The sequence below is a fragment of the Vitis riparia genome, chromosome 16 (assembly GCF_004353265.1).
Source record: "Vitis riparia cultivar Riparia Gloire de Montpellier isolate 1030 chromosome 16, EGFV_Vit.rip_1.0, whole genome shotgun sequence".
Classification (NCBI taxonomy): domain Eukaryota; kingdom Viridiplantae; phylum Streptophyta; class Magnoliopsida; order Vitales; family Vitaceae; genus Vitis; species Vitis riparia.
The window spans coordinates 10499764-10522380 of record NC_048446.1 but is presented as its reverse complement, the minus strand read 5'-3'; the positions used below and the strand labels follow the sequence as shown (position 1 = coordinate 10522380).

The following is a 22617-nucleotide window of genomic DNA, read 5'->3' as shown; positions in this document are numbered from 1 at the left end:
TGCCAACCTAAGACTATAAATGTCATAAGCCAAGATCAAGAACTTGTCCTAGATGTTTTAAGAAAAGTAGATGATGACAAAGTTAAGCAAGAACTTTATGAAGTTTTTAAGAAATCAGTGGGTAAGCAAGAAGTTAAGAAGACAGTAAATCCTTATAACCTAAATGAAATCTTAACAAGATTTAATCATCAGTCTCCCAAAGACTTAACCATTAAGGATCTTCAAGAAGAAGTAAGACAGTATAAGAAGGAAATTAAGGATTTAAGACAATTCACAAGCTTAGGTTTTACAAACCTCTAAGAACAAATCGATAGGATTTTTGTTAATCAATGAAATCTTGAAGATAACCAGGAAAACCTTGAAGAGGTTCCAGAATCTTCACAAACTAATGATGAAAAGACATATGCATACTTGAATACTGTCAGTAGGGTTATTTTCCAAAGGTGGGAAGTCTCCTTTACTATAGTAATCAAGGATAAATTTGTCCTTAATATTGTTGCTTTGATTGATTCAGGAGCAGCTTTGAATTGCCTACAAGAAGGTCTTGTACCTACCCAGCTTTATGAAAAAACCAGACAAACTCTTTCAGAAGCCAATGGCAAAAGACTTGCCATTAAGTATAAGTTTTCAAATGCTCACATCTGTAACCAAGGCATTTGCATTAAGCAAACCTTCATTTTAGTCAAAGATCTTAAGGAGAAAGCTCTCCTTGGAGTCCCCTTTTTAAGCACCATCTATCCTACCAAAGTAGATGACCAAGGTATAAGAACAACGCTCTTAGATAAGGAAATTTTATTTGAGTTTGCCAACCCACCTGATGAGAGTAGTATAAACACCTTAAGCGCGTTGTTCAAATTTCTTTACACCTTATCTATAGTCAGGGAGACTTCCCACCTCTGGAAAATAACCCTACTGACAGTATTCAAGTATGCATCTGCCTCTTAATCGTTAGCTAGTGAAGATTCTGGAACCTTTTCAAGGTTTTCCTGGTTATCTTCAAGATTTCCTTGATTAACAACAATCCTATTGATTTGTTCTTAGAGGTCTGTAAAACCTAAGCTTGTGAATTGTCTTAAATCCTTAATTTCCTTCTTGTATAGTCTTACTTCTTCTTGAAGATCCTTAATGGTTAAGTCTTTGGGAGACTATTGATTAAATCTTGTTAAGATTTCATTTAGGTTATAAGGATTTACTGTCTTCTTAACTTCTTGCTTACCTACTGATTTCTTAAAAACTTCATAAAGTTCTTGCTTAATTTTTTTCATCATCTACTTTTCTTAAAACATCTACGACAAGTTCTTGATCCTGGCTTATGACATTTATAGTCTTAGGTTGGCAATCACAACTACCTTTAATGTAATCTTCTTGGTCATTAGAAGTTTGGCTTGAGATTTCCTCACCACTATCTAGTTGATTAATATCATCTTCATTATATGAATCAGTCCTTGATTCAAACTCTAAGGAGTTTAACATTATTTCATAAAGCATGTATTTTAAGCCTTCTGATACATTCAAGTTATTAATTTTCTGCCTAATCTTACAATCTTTCTTATAGTGGCCTACCTTACCACACTTAAAACAAATTGGATTAGATTGTGAAGGGGCATCTATCTTTTTCTAGGCTTCCTTGTTCATCCTTTTTTAGATGTGCCTTGATCGCTTAGTTTCATTCATCCTGTACTTTCCACGAGTACCTCTCTTACTATGATAAAACTTTTCCTTACTAGGCTTTCTGCTTACTTGTTTCTTACGTTGCTTAGAGGGAGGCTTAGTTTCTTTTTGGTTAAATCCAAATTGGCTACAGAATGAACCAAACTCATTCTTGTAGATTCTTTGTTCATTTTTCATCTATTGCTTAAGCTTAAAGTCATTACACAGTTTAATTCCTTCTGCTATGACAATGCTTATGATCTTTCCATAAGTAAGCTTATCATAAGGGATTTTTCCATTAAACTGTTCTCTTATCTTAATCCTAATTCTCTTGCAGAAAAGTCTAGCTAGTCCTAAGATGAATTTTTCTTTCCAAAAAGACAGATTACAGTCTGATCTTAGCATGACTTTGGTTAAGAAAACCTCTCTATACCATCTAAAGTCATGAAGCTTGGGACACTTAAGGTTGATTAAGAGATATGCAGTCTTGTCCTTAATCTTTATAGGATATATAATGAAGTGTTTTGATATTGAAAAGATTAGAGTAGCCACTGCATCCTCTATATCTAGTCTTTCTTCGTCCTTAACCACTTCATTTTCCTCATTAATCCTATAAGCTTTTAGGATACCATTCCTATCCTCAAATGTGAGATAGTTATCCCACCATCCTTTTACGTGACTTCTAAACCCAGCAACAATTGTCTGAGCTACAGCATGATCTGATAGTCTATTGTTTAACTTATAGGATGTGCCAACCATGGTCATTTCTTAAAGCTTAGTGAGTATGTTATACTCAGTCATACCATCTATGTTCCATTCATAGATAGTACCACTAGCGTAGGAAGCTTGAGTATACTGGTTTCTTTCCTCATACTGCATATCAGGAAAGGTTGGTCTAGGGTAGTAATTCCTAGTCTTAGGTGCTTATTGGTTATGGATAATCCTTAAAATCGTTTTATTAGGAGGTTCCTCAAAGATCTTGATTAGTTCATCAGCCTCTACTTCAGAACTAATTTCTTCCTTAACAATCCTTAACCTTTTGGCTAATCCTATCAATCAAGGCTTGATCAATATGGGGATTTTCTTGGAATTTTTTAGAAAATTCAAATGGCTTAAATAAAGGCTTATTATCTTTTTTAACAAATGAAGTCTTAATGTGATATTTGGTTTTAATGATTTTCTCAACCTTGTTGAGTTGATCACCTAGAGTCTTAAGAAACATGTTAGTGTAGTTGTTTTGCTGCATGATTCTTCTAACATCTACTGCACTAGCAGTTCTTTTATCCTTTGACTTAGTCTTAAAAGGTGAAGCTTTAACTATAGTTCCATTAATGTTCTTTTCTATCTTAGCTTCATGAGGGTGAATGGACTCTATGACCGTGTCGTCACTAGTTTTCCATATCTTAGTTTTTATGGATGTGTTATTAATACACTTACCTGGGTAATCTAGGTATTCCTCTTGTTTGAAGAGTTCAAACCAGATCCAATACTTAATGTTTTTCTTTTCTTGTCTTAAGTAAGTGTAGAATTCTTTTTGGTAGAGGGTTCTAATGTCCTTAGGGACCTTGCTAAAGAACCAAACTCTTCTTTCCTTATTGGCTTCAGAATAGAAGTCTTTTCTTAAGAGTTCCTTGTTGATCTCAAATTCCTCATCATCTAGGCTTACTGTGTTAATCATCTGTGAATACGTAGGAGACATATTAGGAGATTCATCCTGATGTGATCCTTTAGTAGACTCATTTTTCCTCCATGTAAAAGGGTCTGGCCAAATTGGTGTGACTTCTAACACCTATTAGCTTAATGTTTTTAGGATTTTCTGAAATAGATCCTTCTTCTATCCTAGTGGTTCTTACTGGGATAGATGAACTTGAAGTTTTAGAGGGTTCATAATTTGAAATTCTAGGGTTGCTAGAATGACGAAAAGAATTAGAGAAAGTCAAATCTCCTTTTCCATCAGGATATTGAACAATTTGTTCAATCCTTTTAGATCTTTGCTTTATGGCTGGAACAACATTAGCAAAATGCCAAGTTTCAGGAAACTCAACCTCATTCCACATGATTCTTTTAAGGATTATGAAATTTGACTTGTTTAGGACGTTTGAGTGGAAGAGAATAGTTTCACCCTTAAGACTAGTACATAGTACTCCAGATCCAATGCTTGTGGTCATACTCTTATAGGCAAACCTGGTGATGATGGAAACAGGACTGTTTCCTTCATTAAACTTAAATCCATGGGTCTTAACATGGAAGACAACCGAATCTAGGATGTCGGCATCTCTTAATCTAACTGTGAAGTTAGGATAACACTAGAAGTAAACAGGACCATCATTCAATCCTGTTTGACTGCTCTAATAATAGGATCTCGATAATCAAGATGTCTATTATCCCTTAAACACATGACAATAGAGGTGTTTAGACCTATTCTTGTCAAAGGCTTAGCTGCAACTTGAATCATACCAAAGTGTATGAAGTTGTAGTCTCGCTTATGTCTCTCTATGGATTTACTATCCAAGAGTCTTATCACTTGATCGTGTTGTTCTAAACTTATGGTATGTTCTAGTGTTTTAATGGTGTAGTCTATAAAGAACTTAAAGGTTCCTTTCTTATAAATTTCTTGGTTAGACACCTTGGGTAACTTCCAATCATCTAAATCATTTTGGGTCTCAAGATAATTGATATCTTCACTGTTTACAACAACATCTTTAGAATCTGTGGATTTCCTAGACATGGTTCTGAAAATCGAACTCATCTTAAGGTCTTAATCTAGAGCCTAATAGCAGATTGACAAACCTAGTGAGTAATCACCCCAACCCTTTTACAGCCCTAACAAACTCTTAACACCGGCTAACAACGGGCTCAACCTGGCAGGGATCACACTCAAGCACACTGCTACCTTTCCTAGAATAGATTAAAACTTAAAACAAAACCCGACTTCCCTTACCGTGGCTTTAATACCATAGACACCCAGTCCTTCCAAGGGCTGGAAAGGGTGATGATTCTTCTACAATAATGATATAATCCCATTGAACTATCCAAGCAAGGTGGCCAAATTCACTGAAAAAGAATAATAAAGGGGGAAAAGATGAAAGTTCTATGGGAATAAAAAAAAAAAAAAAGAACTTTTGAATAGCTCAAAGCCATCCAAGATGGGTTTTGGGAGAATCTTAACAGTTGGACCAAAATAAGTCCACCAATTGTGGAACCAAAATGGAAAAAAAAGAAGTTGATGCTTAGATGGGAAATAGAACATCCATGAATGATGGAAGTCCTTGTTCTGGATCAGGAAAGCATTAAACCATGCTCTCTGGTAGTCCCAATAGTTGAAAAATCTTGGTTTTGAAGGCTTAGAGAACTCTCTTGAAAAAATTGGATTTCCACCCTACTGCTTAACTGTAAGGATTTTAAAAATATGGCAGGTGGAGAATGCCAAGTCTAAGTTGCTGTATTTATCAACATTATGCTTGATTTTAACAGAGCTAGTTTCAACAAGGATTGCTTCATAAAATTCTCTTGTTTTTAAAAGATCACCAGAGGGATAGTGAAAATTTTCATGAAAAGCTTTTGTTGCAATCTCTCTAAGGTTTTCAAAGAAAAACTCTCTTTCAATAACCAAAATAGGTTGATTAAAAATTTTTTGCCAATATTTTAATTTTGCATAAAGAAGTGTGGCGTTGGCAGCCACCACAATTTGCTTGTTTGAAAAAGATGAGCTTGGTGCTAATTTCTTTCGAGAGGGATTAGCTTTAGTCACTTGCTTAAAGGTCTAAAGCTAATCCCTCTCAAAAGAAATTAGCACCATGCCCATCTTTTTCAAACAAGCAAATTATGGTGGCTACTAACCCCCTAGTCATTCCCATAGTTGGTCTTGGAGGTCTTGGAAAGACTACTCTTGCTAAACTAATGTATAATGATCAGTGGGTAGTTAGGCATTTTAAGAAAAGAATATGGGTTTGTGTCTCCAATGACTTTGATATGAAAAAGGTGATTATATATATTATTAATTCAATCCAAATCACAATGGAAGGAGAGATTGGTATTGGTTTGCCAAAGTACAATGATTTGAATATGGAGCAATCACAAACTCTTCTTCGTAGCACTTTAGGCATTGAAATTTTTTCTCGTCTTGGATGATATGTGGAACGAGGATTGCCAAAAATGGATTGAACTAAAAGTTATTTTAATGAATAAGGCAAATGGCAATAAAATTGTTGTAACAACGCGTAGTCATCCAGTGGCTTCCATCATGGGCATTGTTCCAGAGTACATTTTAGAGGGTCTTCCCCATGATGATTGTTTGTCTTTGTTTCTAAAATGGGCAAAAAAAAAAAACAATATCCAAACCTTGTAAAAATTGGGGACGACATTGTAAAGAAGTGTAATGGAGTTCCTTTGGTGGCAAGGACCTTAGGAAGCTTACTTTTCTCAAAATTTGAGCAAAGTGATTGGTTATATGTGAGAGAGAATGAAATATGGAGATTAGAACAAAAGGAAGATGATATTTTGCCTGCTTTAAGGTTGAGTTATGAACAATTGCCCTCTTACTTAAAAAGTTTCTTTGCATATTGATCAATTTTTCCAAAGAATTATAAGTTTGCTAATATTGAATTGGTTGAAATGTGGAGTGCATAAGGGCTCTTGCAACTATCAAGAAAAGACCAAAGGTTGGAAGATATCGGAAATAGATATATTAAAGAATTGTTATCAAGATCCTTCTTTCAAGATGATGAATATCATTATTCTGCTTTTACATTTAAAAGGCATGATCTGGTGCATAATCTTGCATCATTCGTATCACAAACTGAGTACACTCTCATAAATTATGTAAACCCAACTGTTGAGGCCTCGTATTCTCAATGATCCACGTAGTCGCCCAATGGATGGACATACGATCTCAACCAATATAAATTCCTGATTCAGCTGTTCCTACAAAAGGCATCCGGACAGGGTGTCCGGACACACCCTCCGATGGTGTTGTCAGCCATGGAAAGAGAGATAAAAGTAGTTGGCACAGTTGGCCTTTTACTAGGTATTGAAAATCTTACCTTCCTCTTTGCGCGAAGGTTCATATATATATCATTTAGAAGCTCTCTCTCCTCCATAAATGATGGAAGGCTTTTTGGTTTACCATGATGCCACTAGGTGGTGGCAGGGACATCCTCATCCTACGAATGGCTGTCAGAGATCGTGGGAAGTGACTTGCTGTCATTTCTGTCTTTTCACTCTGCAGGCATCGGAATATGATTTGTGACAGGATGTCAGAATGACGTAGTGAGGCATGCTTGGTTTGGCCAGTGATCTGGATGAACATATCCGGGTAGAATATGAAAGGTCACCAGATGAGTAATGGCGGTGGTCCGGATAGGATGTTTTGCGAGTTCCGTGTGCTCTTTATTTCAGGGGTCCGGATAGGAAAGTGCGCCACGTGTACTCTTGGGGAAATCCGGATGTGGATACTCCGGATAGGATCACGTGCCACGTACCGTCAGGGGACGTGTGCCACGTGTTATCAGGGATGGGTCCCTACAATGCCCCCCTTTTTAACTTGTCGATTTTGCCTTAGCAAAATGGGCGGGTTAAAAAAGAATGATTGCCTTTTGAAACCGAAGTTTGCTTTTTGTGCTCATTGGGCCACGTGGCGAGCGGGGGCGAAGAGACAGGAGAGCATTTATGGCGAGCCGCCGTCTCTGGGTATTCCCTAGGCGATGTGTCGGTTTAATGATAGCGTTTGCTGAACGTTTGGAATACCGAGGGGCTGTCTCCTATAAATAGCAGCTTGTGGCCTTCCGTTGCATTTTTCTTACTGCATTTTCTTTGTTATTGTTTCATCTGCCTACTGTGTGTCTTCGCTTGTGAGTGTACCGGCAGCATTCAGGTCGTGACAGTGGCTGCATTTGCGATTTCCGACCATACTTTCCAGTTTACATTTGGTACGTAGGCTATTCTGGTTTCTCTCTTTCTTGTATTCTCTTTTCTCGGTTTTTTGATTTGTTTTGGAAAAGCTGTTTGGGCGATTGACTATTTGATGTTAGCTTCTAGGGTTTTCTGCGTTTTGGGTATGTTTGGGGTTTCTGTTGCCCCCTTGCGTTTTTTGTGGGGTATTGAATCTCCTGTGGGGTAGGGTTTGAGGTTTTGTGGGGTCGACTCATTTTGTTTGACTTGTTGGATTTCTTCCATGCAGATTCTGCTTCATCTTTAGGCTAAAAAATGTCTGCTACCAAGGAAGTTACTTCACCTCGCCCGTCTGGTGACGCTCGTGCTGAGAAATCTGTGGAAAAATTGAATGTGAAGGAATTTTGCGATCGGTTTTGTATTCCCAATGGTGTGTCTGTGGAGCTTTTTGATGGAGAGGGCGTGCTGCCTGAGAATCCGGAAGATAACGCGATCTTTTTTACCAAGGAGCAGTTCAACGCTGGGCTCCGGTTCCCTCTCCCGTCTCTGGTCAAGGAATTTCTGCATTTCACCCAGATTCCTCCAGTGTATGCACATCCCAACATGATTCGGGTGCTGATGGGGTGTAGCATCCTGAGTATGTTGTTTAATTTGGACCTCTCACTACTGGAGGTTCTCTTTGTTTATTCGATCAAGAAGGTGAAGAGTAATATCTTTAGCTTTGTCGCCAGCCTTCCATCTCTGCAACTGGTGACCAACCTACCGGATTCGACTAAAAGAGCCGCCAAGGGGCAGGTGCTGGTCAAGGGCGTATGGGCAGGTTTGGCGGAGCATCCGGATAGGCCCTTTGTTCCCAACCAGTCACTGAAGGTTCCAGGTATAACTTAGGCTACTTCCTGTTTCTGCGTGGTTTGTAAGTCAGCATTGTTTAGGTGGTTGACACATTTTGCTTGCTTGGGTGCAGGCCAGAATAAAAGGGGAAAATTGGTAGACTGGGTGGAGAAGGCCTCGTTCGACCGTTTGAAGAGGCTTTTCGAAATTACTTCGGCCGAGCGGAGTTGCGAGCTGCTTCTTTCTGCGCAGAACCTCCGTTTGGTTGTCCAGGGGCCTCAGACATACGTTCTGAACATACTCCCCAGGCGGCTGCCTGAAGAAGTGGTGGCTGGGGAGCATTTCACTCTTGAAGATCTTCCCTTCTATGAGGGGGTGCGGAAGGCAGATGCCCGGATACGCAAGGCCCGTCTCAACAAGCGGGAGAAGAAAAGACAGGAAGGACTCCTGCGGAAGGCTCCGGGTGGGAAACGATCCGCGTCCTCTCCACCTACTGGCGCTCCAACGAAAAAGAAGAAGAAGCTGGTTAAAAATAAAGGAAAGGCAGTGAAAATCCCAACTCCTCCGAAGGAGTTTGTACCGCCTCCCATTGGCTATGAAAAGGAATGCACAATACAAGAGCCGGAAAATCCTCTCCCTTCTTCTATTTCAAGTGGTTTTGAATTCATTAGGGGCCTAAATCTTTCGAGGCCCTCGGTGGCACCAGACTTTCGAATGGCTCTCCTGGCCGAGGAAGCGACCTCAATAAATCAACCCGAATCTGCTCACCCGGATGAGGGTGCGGCCCGGGCCTCTGGTGTTGCCACCTTGCCTCCTGCGACACCCCCAACAGGAGAAATGGGGGCAGACAGCCAGGAGTTGCCTTTGCATGGGCCAAGCCCTCGTGCCTTTGTACCTGTGAGGGGGCCAACTAGAAGAAGGTTGCGTCTGGTACGCGACTTGAAGTCTGGCCTCGCTGGGTGGCTTCAGGATCGGTTCTTAGAAAGCATCGAAGTCAGCTGTTCATCCGTCCCGGAGGGTCATCCGGAAGGCAGTGTGGCGGAGATGGCGGAAGAGAACCCAGCCACTCCAGTGTTGGTGCCGGCTGAGGTTCCACCCAGAGAGGCCCAGCCGGTTGAGAATGTTGAAGGTGTGGTTCCGGAGGAGGAATCACTCTCCAATGCTTCCTTGGGAGAGGGTCCTTTTGATGATGCCACTTTCATCCCTGCTAGCCCTTTCAGCTATGCGGAGATGGAAGAGAAGCTAAAATAGATTCCATCTGGCTCAGACGTTGGAGTACCTTCAGCCCAGATGTTCGAGACAGTAGAGATGGTATAATTTGCGTCTTGATTTCTTTGTCATACTGATGCGTTTGTCACATGGTTTGTAACTTGGTCTTTCTTTGTTTGAGTATTTTCCTGCAGCTGGTGAGTGGCCTTCGCGGTATGGCTCATCAACGTGATCTTCTTTCTGACCTGCTGGAGACTGCTGATTACACAAAATCCTTCGTGTCTCAACGAAAGAGCGATGAAGAGAAGTTGCGTTTGAGATTGGAGCAGGCTGAAGCCAGTTCATCTACTGCTCGAGAGGAGAACGAGGTTCTTCGAGAGGAGCTTGCTGAGGCAAAGAGCCGAGAGGATTTTATGGAAGTCCGCCTATTTGAGGCGGAGGATGAGATGGCTCTTTTGAGGAGGGAGGTGAGGCACCTCCGGACAGAGGTGTCTATTGAGAGAAGGCAGAGAGAAGAGTTGCAGTTGCGTTTATCAGCGCAAAAAGAAGAGCTGGAGGGTGAGTTTGCTGCGGAAAGGGAGGAACTTGAAGCGGAGTACCAGAAGCAAGTTGATGAAATGTACTTCTTTGGCTACCGCTGCTGTATGAAGAAACATGGCATCAAACGGGACGTTCCTTCAATTCCTCCGGGTGAAGAGGAGAAGCTGCGCAGCAAACCTGCTCAATGAGAGTCTTTTCTTTTTGTAAAAGAAAATCTACTATCTTCTTTCTGTACTTTTGTGGTCCGGAGGTGTTTTCGTATATGATTTGTTTCATAAGTATCAATAAAATATACTTTGTTCATTTTGTATTTCTATCTTGTGCCTCCTCTTTCATTGGTAATACTGCTTTAGATTAGATACATTCCATGGTCGCTGCAATGGGGTTCCATCTAGTTTTTGTAGATGATAGGCTCCACTTTCACTTACTTTGGACATTATGTAGGGGCCTTCCTAGTTGGCTTGGAACTTTCCTGCTCCTAAGTCAGCAGTATTTTCAAAAACTTTTCTAAGGACTAGCGTACCATTTTTGAAGCTTCTGGGCTTTACTTTGCGATTGTAGTGAGCCGATGCCCTTTGCTGATAGTCTGCCATCCGGATGGCTGCAGTTTCTCTTATTTCGTCCGCCCAGTCCAAGTTTCTTCCTAAGTCTGCATCTGCATCATCCTGCCTTCCTGCTTCGGTTCGGATAGTGGGTAGCCCAATTTCAGTAGGAATGATTGCGTCCATTCCGTATGCGAGGGCGAAGGGGGTATTCCCTATTGGACGTCCGGGTGTGGTTCGGTAAGCCCATAGGACGCCGGGTAGTTCCTCCACCCATTTTCCTTTGGCTTGCTCTAGTCTTTTCTTCAAGGCAGTGACTAGAGTCTTGTTTGTGGCCTCTGCTTGCCCATTACTTTGAGGATAGCGTGGTGTAGAATATGAGTTCCGGATGTTGAGTTCCGAACAGAAATTTCGGAAAATCTTGCTATCAAATTGTGGATCGTTGTTTGCTATGATTGTTTGGGGAATTCCGAAGCGACAAATGATGTTCTTCCATACGAATTTGGTGACATCTTTATCTTTGATGCTAGCATATGCTTCAGCTTCTACCCATTTACTGAAGTAGTCCGTGGCGACGAGCAGGAATTTCTTCTGGGCAGGTGCGGCTGGTAGAGGTCCTACTATGTCCATGCCCCACTGTGCAAAGGGTCAAGGTCCTGAGATTGTTTTTAATTCTTCCGATGGCATATGTGGAATGGGGGCGTGCCTTTGACATTTGTCACATTTTTTGACGTATGTCGCCGCATCTTTTTTCATCGTAGGCCAGTAATAACCTTGCGAATGGGCCCTATGTGCCAGTGATCGCCCTCCAGCATGATTTCCACATACTCCCTCGTGCAATTCAGCTAATACATACAGTACCTCTGAATGTTTCAGACATCTGAGGTAGGGGCCTGTAAAGGATCGCTTGTACAGGTGCCCTTCAACCAGGGTGAAGCGGGTGGCTTGCACCCGGATCTTGTGCCCTTGCTTAGATTCTTCAGGCAAGGTGCCTGTCCGGAGGTATTCAATGATATCTTTCATCCAACCCTCGTCATCCGTTTCGTTTGCCTTAATGGCATTGCAAGTGGAGGCTTCCGTGATGGAAGGTTTGGCTTGCACATATATAGGCAATAGTATTGCTTCTTTGGTGGGAAGGGAAGCAGTTATACCTGCCAGGGCGTCGGCACGTGAGTTTTCGGTCCGCCTGATTTTTTCAATTGTCCATTCGGTGAATTGCTGCAAGGTATCTTTCACTTTGTTTAAGTATTGTGTCATGCGCTCATCCTTGGCTTCGTATTCATTTTGAACGTGACTTACCACGAGTTGGGAATCACTATAGACTCGAAGCCTGGCGACGGATAGAGCCAGGGTGAGATCCAATCCGGATAGGATGGCCTCATACTCCACTTCATTGTTAGAGGCGTGGAACCCCAGCCGGATGGCTTGCTCCAGATGTTCTCCGGTTGGGGATTGCAGCAGGAGCCCTACTCCGGAGCCGGATGACCGTGAGGCTCCATCAACCCGCAATGTCCACCATTGTTTTTCACTTGGTTCGTTATGTTGGACGGGCCTTCGAGAGTATTCCAATACGAAGTCAGCCATTACTTGGCCTTTTATGGACAATCTGGGCTGGAACTCGATTCCAAATTCTCTCAATTCTATGGCCCATTGAAGCATTCTCCCAGTTAGGTCCGGCTTGTGTAAGATATTGTGAAGGGGTTGGTCAGTTAATACGACCACCGGGTGTGCTTGGAAATAGGGGCGGAGTTTCTGGGCGGCACTTCGAAGAGCTAAGGCCGTTAATTCCATCTTTGAATATCTGGTTTCTACATCTGCCAACACTCTGCTGATGTAGTAGATGGGTTTCTGTTCCTTAGGCAATGGGCAGCGGAATAAGACAGCGCTAATTGCCCACTCTGAGACAGCCAGGTACATATACAATTTTTCTCTGGGGATGGGGCTGCTTAGGATGGGTGGTTGCATGAGGCGCTGCTTGATTTTTCAAAAGTGTTTTGACAGCTGTCTGTCCATCCGCTTGGTCCTGCTTTGCGGATTGCCAAGAAGCAAGGTTGTAGCTCATCGGTGAAACGGGCTATAAAACGCCCTAGGGCGACGAGCTTGCCTGTGAGGCGCTGTAATTCCTTCTTGTTCCTGGGGGGTGATGTTTCTATGACTGCCTTGACTTGATCTAGGCTCACCTTTATCCCCCTTTGGCTGACCATAAAGCCCAGGAATTTTCCAGCACTTACGGCAAAGGCGCATTTGGAAGGATTCAACTTCATGTCGAACTTCCTCAAGAGGTGAAAAACTTCTTGTAAGTGGAAAACATGCTCCTCACGAGTTTTGCTTTTAACCACGATGTCATCAATATATACCTCTACTGTGCGGCCGATTAGAGGTTTGAATATCTTTGTCATCAGTCTTTGATAAATGGCGCCAACGTTTTTGAGACCAAATGGCATGACTTTGTAACAGTAAAGTCCGTGTAGCGTTATGAAGGCTGTTTTTTCTTGATCATCTGGGGCCATGGGGATTTGGTTATATCCGGAGAAAGCGTCCAGGAAGGAGAGCATCCCTTGCCCAGCAGTGGAATCCACAATCTGGTCTATTCGTGGCAAAGGAAAACTGTCTTTTGGACATGCTTTATTGAGGTTGGTATAGTCAACGCAGACCCGCCATTTGCCTTCTTTTTTGGGTACCACTACTACATTTGCCAACCAGTTCGGATATTCCACTTCTTTGATGAATCCGGCTTCCAGTAGTTTGTCAATCTCCGTCCGGATGATTTTTTGTCTATCCGGGTGAAAACGTCTAACCCTTTGCCGGATGGGTTTTGCCGTTGGTAAAACGTTAAGCTTATGCGAGACTATCGAGGGGTGAATTCCCTTCATATCAGAGTGTGCCCATGCGAAAACGTCATGGTTTTGCCGGAGGACGTCTTGGATGTTCTGGGTTTCTTCGGGCGTTAAAAGGGAACTAATATGAGTAAGATGAGAATCTTCTTCTGAAATTTGGATTGTTTGCAAGGATCTGCTACCGGGGGATCTCTGTCCGCCGGACACAGTGACTGCTATTGGTCGAGTGCATGGGTGGACTCGGGAGGGTTCATTCTCCCGACTAGCCCCTGCTTCTCTTGCTATCTGGTAGCATTGGCGAGCGGCTAGCTGGCTGCCATACAGGTTGATTTGCCCATCTTCAGTAAGAAAGCTTACCATCTGATGATACGTGGAGGGGATGGCTTTCATGCAGTGCAGCCATGTGCGCCCCAAGATAACATTGAAGGGCGATAGGTCTTGTACTACCAAAAATTGAACGTTGAGGGTGACTGGGCCAGCTTGGACTGGCAGCACAATGTCTCCCAATGAGATAGTTGATGCCCCGTTGAACCCGGACAAAATCCTTCCAGGGTTTTCGAGACCGACTAAGTTGTGTCCCATGTGGCTTATGACTGATGCTTGCACCAGATCGGCTGAGCTGCCTGGGTCAATTAGGATGTGTCTTACGTCGAATTTGTCTATCTCCAAGGATAGAACGAGGGCATCACGATGAGGACGTAATATCCGCGTAGGGTCTACTGGCGGAAAAGTGATTGTTCCGTCTATGGGGCGAGGGCCCCTTCGGTTATCCCAGGCCGGATGGAGTTGATACGCTCACGCACCATTGCTTCCCGTAACAACTTCTGCCTTTTTCGCTTGGAATTGAGCTCTTCATCCGACGGGCCTCCATTAATGTAGTTTATGACGGCTTTGGGGGTGGCTGGAGCCGCGGGGGCTCCAGAGTCGCGGCCCCGGGAGATGTCCTTGTCTCTGGTATCTGAGCGGAGGTATTGCCTTAAATGTCCCGCCTTTATAAGCCTTTCCACCAAATACTGGAGGCTTCTGCACGTCTCCGTTGTATGGTCGTGCTCCTTGTGGTAAGTGCACTTTTTACTGTGGTCTCTCCTGGATGGATCCGATCCGAGGGGTCTGGGCCACCTGAAATCGGACATGCTTTGGATCATAGGGAGAAGCTTCTCAAAAGTTATAGAAAGTGGTGTGAGGGGTGGCATTTCCGGGCGGCTTGGCCCTTCTTGCCTTCGATCTGGTGGCCTTGGCCTGTCCGGAAGTTTAGTGCTTCCCTCTGTACTACCTTTGGACGACTGTCCGGCAACCAACACTTGCTGGGTGGCTGCCCGTACGTCATCTTCAAGCATTGAGTATTTGTTTGCACGTCGAAATAAGTCGTCCATCATCATGGGAGGCTTTTTAGCTAGTGACTCAAAAAATGGAGTGCCTGGACAGATGCTTCGCTTAAAGATCTGTAGGACAGCGTCCATGCTGCAAGCTTCCACTTGTAGGACAGCCTGGCCAAATCGTTTCACGAACTCCCTCAAGGACTCATTATCCTTCATTTTTATATTTTGCAATGTGCTGATGTTTTGCTTATGTCGGGCGGAGCATAGGTATTGTCCCACAAAAGCTTCTGAAAGGTCTCTGAAATTATCCACCGAGTTAGGAGGTAGGCGATGGAACCATGAGAGAGCCTGTCCTTGTAGACTGGCAGGGAATACTTTGCACAGCAGCGGGTCGTTGCCTATGTCGAGGGTCATGAGCTGCCGGTAATGCATGATATGGTCGAAGGGGTCACTGCACCCATCGTACGTGGAGAACTTTGGTACGAGGAACCCCCTTGGGGGCTCGTAATGAGTGATATGAGAGCAAAAAGGTGTGGAGAGCATGTCATCCAGCCTTTTGCTAATGGAGCCCATGGGTGGCTCGTTCGGGAGATTTTTCCCAATGGTTCGTGCCGCTTGGTGCGGTGGAACGTTCTGCACCATGGGGGTGACCAAGGGGTCACGGTGCGAGAGAACGTTCTGTGGTATGGGGGTGACCGTAGGATCATGGTGCACTCCCCCTGTGGTGGTTATTGGTGGCTTGGGCCTGCCAGGTTGTTGGGGGCCTAGTCTCGCACGCATGGCGCCCGACAACTGGGATCTTCTGTCACGTCGTCTTTTTGTCGAGAAGTGGGTGGAATCTGAGCTCTCTTCGCGGGGAGCTCGAGGCATAGGTGTGTGTGGCTCATGCGGCCTAACGCTGCGTGTTTCAGGGATTGCTCCCACTGTTCCGGGGTAAATCGACTCCAGATAAGGCCTTGAGTTGGCCACTTGGCCTCTGGAGTGCTGATGACGGGGAAGTCCTGTCAACGATGCCTGGATACGTAATATTGCATTTTCTTCTCTTAACCTCGTCGTCTCCTGGAGGAGAGTTTGTAGTTGTCGCTCGCTCGCTAACTGCCTTATTTCGATGGCTTGGCGCCATTCAGAATTATCTTCCTCTCTTCTACCAGATGAACGGCTTTGGGAAGGCGTGGCCATCCTTGCTAGTTACTGAATCAGCGAAAAACGTTCCCACAGACAGCGCCAATGTTGAGGCCTCGTATTCTCAATGATCCACGTAGTCGCCCAATGGATGGACATACGATCTCAACCAATATAAATTCATGATTCAGCTGTTCCTGCAAAAGGCGTCCGGACTGGGTGTCCGGACACACCCTCCGATGGTGTTGTCAGCCATGGAAAAAGAGATAAAGGCAGTTGGCACAGTTGGCCTTTTACTAGGTATTGAAAAGCTTACCTTCCTCTTTGTGCGAAGGTTCATATATATATCATTTAGAAGCTCTCTCTCCTCCATAAATGATGGAAGGCTTTTTGGTTTACCATGATGCCACTAGGTGGTGGCAGGGACATCCTCATCCTACGAACGGCTGTCAGAGATCGTGGGAAGTGACTTGCTGTCATTTCTGTCTTTTCACTCTGCAGGCATCGGAATATGATTTGTGATAGGATGTCAGAATGACGTAGTGAGGCATGCTTGGTTTGGCCAGTGATCCGGATGAACATATCCGGGTAGAATATGAAAGGTCGCCGGATGAGTAATGGCGGTGGTCCGGATAGGATGTTTTGCGAGTTCCGTGTGCTCTTTATTTCAGGGGTCCGGATAGGAAAGTGCGCCACGTGTACTCTTGGGGAAATCCGGATGTGGATACTCCGGATAGGATCACGTGCCACGTACCGTCAGGGGACATGTGCCACGTGTTATCAGGGATGGGTCCCTACACCAACCATCTCTGGAATGACTCGCCATGTGTCATTTAGTTATGATTTCGATGATAATAAAATCTTAAGAGTTGTTGGTGAGCTAAACGACATTCGTACTATTTATTTCCCATTTATATGGGAGACATCATGTGGTGAACTGGTACTGCTCCATGCACTTCAGCTCAAAGAAATGAGGTGATTGATCTTTGATTTTCTTTTCTGCATGGTTTATTCTTCAATTTCATTTTTGTATGACTATACGTGACCAAAACTCCTTCTGCCTTAGGTTTTAGGAGCTGGATTTGGTATTAGTTACATTGGTGCTTTTCTAATAACTTGGTAAACAAAAACATCTATTTAACCTTTTGCAGATTTTTGGTAACTCTATTAGAGTTATTTGATGAGAAATAGAGGAAGAAGATATTTTATTATAAAGGTCCATATTTCATGTTAGTAAGTGGCAAAGATGTGACCCATCACAAAATCATACCAAAATAAATAGAAAGGAGGAAATTTGTAAGCCTATTCCCTAATTATAAAGACATAATTTAAGTGGAAATGCTCAAAGTGCTGCTTTCCTGATTTTCATGATATGTTTTCTCTTATGTTGATTCTTCTTTATCTTATATAGGTGAGAAATATCAAGGGAGAATTACTGCCTCAAATCTTATACATTTTAAAACTATTAGTGTAGTATATTTTGATGTTTTCTGTTAGTGAATATTTTCAGGTCCCGATCATCTATGCTACCTTTACATCCAAGGGACCTTTTGATCAGATTGAATTTCTCATTAAAGTAGGTAACCGCACCTTTTCTCTTGTCATTTGTCAACACCAAATTACTTTTAAGTTGGCTACAACACTTCCCTAGACCGAGTTTGCTTTTATTTTATGCTTAATATTCTAGACACAAACTGTTTAAAGTGACTTCTAGATCATGTGGTTTCCTAAGATGGAAAGCAAATAGTGTCTGGTGGATTCTATTTCATGCATTGAGTTTGATGATCTAATTCATGCAATTGATAGACCACCAATTCCTTGTGAACCAATTTTGATTGTAAATCCTATATAAATATGCAAGAGTGTATTATTTCCCTTTTAGATTGACACAATCAAACCAATTTGAAGATTCGTCATGTGCTTTTATGAGTTAGGATTTTTAGCCTTCTTTTCAAATTTCTCTTATATGAAATGTTTCCTTCTTCATTAATTCTCTTGTAAAAGAATTGTTGAAATGAATTCCATGTTACTATTACTTTGTTATTTCCTGTTGTCATCTTCATCACTGAATTTTGATATTAAAATTTGATATCTTATAGATCTTTGATGGGAGTAGCTAGTAGTAAGGATCATAGATTCATCATCTTGTTAAAACTTTAACTTTTTTTTTTTTTTTCCATTTGATAGTTTCTTTAGCGTTTTCAAGTGCATGTTTAGAGCATTCTTGGTGTGATAGATTCAAAAATGAGGTAACCATGGATGATCATTGAGGTTTGGGCGAAGAAATTTGAAAATAAAAGTTTGTGAAGATGGGAGATTGGAGGTATTCAAAGCTTTGTGCACAAGTGTGTCTATACATACAGTATACTAGGAACATCAATCCAACTTCAGCATAGGCTTGTGCACAAGGGTCTACGCAACCTCAATTTAGTTTAGCTCATATAGAGTTTTGTGCACAACATTGCTACTCAAGCTCAATTCCTCTGCATAAGCACCCTCAAGCACCACCACTATGCACCATTTATGTACAAGCCTTTGCGCACACGATCAATTAATAAAGACTATTCATGAGTTTGTGTACATAAACTCAGTACAACTCCCATTACAAGAAAAAACATCTTCATTGATAGTTTTTCATTATCAAGTAGGTAAGGTATATCAAAGTAGGTCAATATTCATATATGTCATCTATATTAGTGTTAAGAAAACTGTAAAGCTAGCTTGATACATACATATGTTAAGGTTGTCTTTAATACAAAATCTTGTTAGTATAACATATGTTAAGATTTTTTCTACATGTGTCAAGGTAAGACCCAAAATATGTCAAGGTTGGATCAAATAAACATGGAGATTAATTCATCTTAAAGTTGACTTGTGCTTCTGTCAATGAGCTGTTTTTCTATCAAGGTTGAGTTGTTTATTTTTCAAGGTTCTTATTTATATGTCAAGAAAGTTGGTTTATTTATGTCAAGGAATTTATTTTATATCTATGTCCATGTTTCTTTGTTCATATATCAAGGAAGTTGATCTATGTCAAGGTTCATACGGAATATCTTAACAATTTGGCCTTATCCCAGTTGAACCTGTTGCCACATTAAATAGATAACCATATCCAAATATTTACTTCTATATCCACAATAAATCTAAAAATCTAAATACCAATTTCCATTCTTGAAATGTGAATCAAGGAAAAAGTAAACAAGGATATATTAATTATGTTATATTAATCATTTATTCACATATGAAGAAATTTTAATTCTGATGTACAAGTAATAACCAAAATTGTCTTAAGGTTCTTATTTTTTTAAGATTTACAAAATAATCATATTGAACTTTATTTTAACAAGTTTCCAACTAATTATTTCATTTAAGAGTATAGATAATAAGGTTGAAAGATTTCATATACATCATATAAGTTGACTTAATTATCCTAAAATTTCATAAAGTATGAAAAAATGACCATTTTTAAAATTAAAGTTTCTTAGTTTGAAATAAAAGTGATGAACTTTGTTGCTCTTATATTGATAATACTAAAAATATTTTTTAGCATTTTTATCTTTGATAATAATTTGGCTTGGGTAAACTTTTTCCATAAAAATTTTAGTAAACGTTGTCATTTGATGAAGACATGGTCTCTCTGGATCTTATTGAATTTCATTTGGGGGTAAAAAGTGTATTGATTTTTATCAAAGAAAGACAGGATTAACTAAGGTTGTTCAAACAGGCATAGGTCAACTAAATGGTATTCCCGTAGCAATTGGGGTTATGGATTTTCAGTTTATGGGATTGGAAAATTAAATTTTGATTTACTTGGAATTTAAAGTTAAAAGTATTTTTATTTTATTGGAATGATGAGTATTCCATTATTTAAATTGTAAATTAAAGTAAATAAAGAAATAAATAAAAGAAAAAATGGTGTACTTTTTACTAGAGGAATGGTGCACAAAACCCACTATAGTTAAGCAAGAATGGCTTACCTTTCCTAGCGCACCTAATGAGGGAACCAACACACTTTTTTCTAGCACATCTATGGAAGAATGGCGCACCTTTCCTAGTGTACCTAAGGAGGAACCCAATGCACTTTTTCCTAGTGCGCCTTTGGAAGAATGGCACACCTTTCCTTGCACAACCTAAGGAGAAACTCGACACACTTTTTGCATAATATTATTTTTAACAATTTTTTATATTTTCTCTCATTTTTCCATACCCAAAACTTCTAAAAAATTCCATTAAAGAATTGTAGATCTTAAAAAATTATTTACAATTAAAAACTTAAATTGATACAATCAAAATTAAATTTATACATCTTAAAAACATTAAAACTCTAACCAGGTTCTCACAAACAACAGTTATGGTACATGTAAAAAGTTTCAACCTTCTTTCCTTCAAACTATAACACTAATTCAACAAAAACACTCATTCAAGTGTTTTTCCTCTCCTATGTACTTCTTCATTTGAAAAATCATTTTTGAAAATGGTGGTTCACAGCTCCATGGGGAGGAGTTTGTTTAAAAAATAGCTAAATAAGCAAAATATTATTTTAATGCTTTTGTTAATACATCAACTAGAAGTTCATTCAATAACATGTAAAATTTATCTCCTCTTCATGGTCTTCCAAATCCATAAAGTACATGTTGACAACTTATTATTGCAATCTTCTTCCATAGAGCCTTTATCACTTTCACTACATGTTGACTCCATTGTTGTCTTCTTCTTCTTCTTAGCACTTAAGGACTCTTTCTTTGATTGAGATCTTCTTCCCTTAATCTTCTCAAGCCTAATATACTTTATGAATTTCTTTGATATGAGATTAATGTCTTCATCTTCACTTTCCTCCTCTTCATGATCAATTGTTGAAGCTTTGAGTGTCAAAAATTTAATTTCTTATCTTCAACTTCTTGATGATTTTTTATGTTTATCTCATTAGTCATAAATAACCTAATGAGTTCTTCAAGAAGGAAACTTATGAGATCTTTAGCTTCTTAGATTGTTGTCACCCTGGCTTCCCATTGCTTTAGAAGAAACCTTAGATCTCTGTTTTAGTGCAAGTATTTCCCAAAGTTTGAAGTCCATTGATAATGTCCATAAACCTAGTGAACATTTCAACAATTGTAATTTCAATATCCTTCAAAGAAAATAACTCATAATCGTACAAAATAATGTTAAGTTTAGATTATATATTACTTGATTGGTTCCTTCATGAGTTATTTCTATGAGTCTTTATGTATCTTTGGCATATTCACATTAACATATCCTATTAGATTCATTTCTATCTTATGCATAATAAAAATAACAAATAGTTTTAGCATTTAGTTGTGCATTTCTCTCTTCTTACTCATTCTACTCATGGCTTGGCTTTCGAATGAACACCTCATTTTCAATTTTGGTGAGATATTAGAACCTTTTTCAGTGACTTCCCAAGAATCATAATTAATGGAATTTAAAATCGAAGTCATTTTTGTTTTCTAATACTCGTAATCATTTCTAAAAAAGAATGGGGGTCTAGAAATCGAAAAATCCTCCATGAGTAGTGAGTAAGGTTGATTAGCTATTTCTCTAAGATGGTTAAACCATATTCTAAAGGTCAAACTCTAATACCAATTACTAGGATTTTGGTGCTAATTCAACCAAGCATATAACCAAAAAAGGTGAATTTGGTGTTGGTCACTTTTTACATATTTAAACAATGAGAATGCAAGTGACAATTATCTATATAGTATAACAAATATAATAGAAGAGAAATTACATATCAAATAAAGATACACAAGGTTGAGAAATGCAAGCACAAGTTTTCATAGTGGTTTAACATAATCCTACCTACATTTACTCTTCTAAAACTCCAACTAAGTGAGGATCCCATTAACAAGGCTATCAACTCAAGCTTTTAAGCTTTACACTTGGATTATGGTTCTAAGGGACTTTTCATAAAGCCTTCAAAAGATCACACTTTTGAACTCCTACCACAATTGGAATTCCTCAAGTATTACCTCACACTTAAGCCTACCTCGCAAAGTTCGAAAATGAGAATAAGATCCTAGATTACAAATTGGCCAAGAATACAATTCAAGGGAAAGGTTCACTAAAATGAAATACAAGTTTAAGAATAAAGTGCACTAAAAAACTCTTTAAGGCTCAAATAGTTTTCAATAAATATTTTTTGAGGCCACCACCTGCCTGTTGTCGTGAGATCTCACTTGGAGACCCACCGGACACATGGTGTTGATGAGGTTGAGGTTCGAAAGATGAGAGGTGGGGATAAATTCGGCTGTGATACACAACACTATGCACCCGAAACACCCACAGAAAAACAGAGACGAATAACAAGAAAACAAAGCATCCAAAAAAAGAAAAACAAAACTACACCAATGCTTACCCGAGAGCTCCTAAAAAAAAAAACCCAGATATCCTCCTTAACTACTGCCTATTTTCTTGTCCTATGCTTAGCTCGTTCCCCCCTTGCTTCGTTTTCACTCCCGAAATCCCACTCTCTGTTTTTCAGCTGCTCCCCGCCTCTTTTCTTTCCCTATTCTTTGCTTCACCTAGCTCACTCTCTTTCAATCTCTCCAAAACAGAGCACCCATGAGCCACCCCTCCATTGGCTCATCCCCTGTTTTTTGCTCTCATATTTTTCTCTCAAGCTGCCCATCTGTTTTTCTTTTTCCTCTTTTTAGTTCCATT

At 40.6% G+C, this 22617-nt stretch overlaps 1 protein-coding gene and 1 pseudogene across 1 annotated transcript; both read right to left on the bottom strand.

Annotated features, from left to right (window-relative positions):
• Positions 1 to 11309: 11309 nt before the first annotated feature.
• Positions 11310 to 12578, bottom strand: LOC117933242. The gene has a single exon (XM_034854626.1). It carries the CDS (start codon positions 12576 to 12578, stop codon positions 11310 to 11312), a length of 1269 nt encoding a protein of 422 aa, XP_034710517.1.
• Positions 12579 to 13713: 1135 nt separating this feature from the next.
• Positions 13714 to 15360, bottom strand: LOC117933467 (annotated as a pseudogene).
• Between the last annotated feature and the right edge of the window lie 7257 nt (positions 15361 to 22617).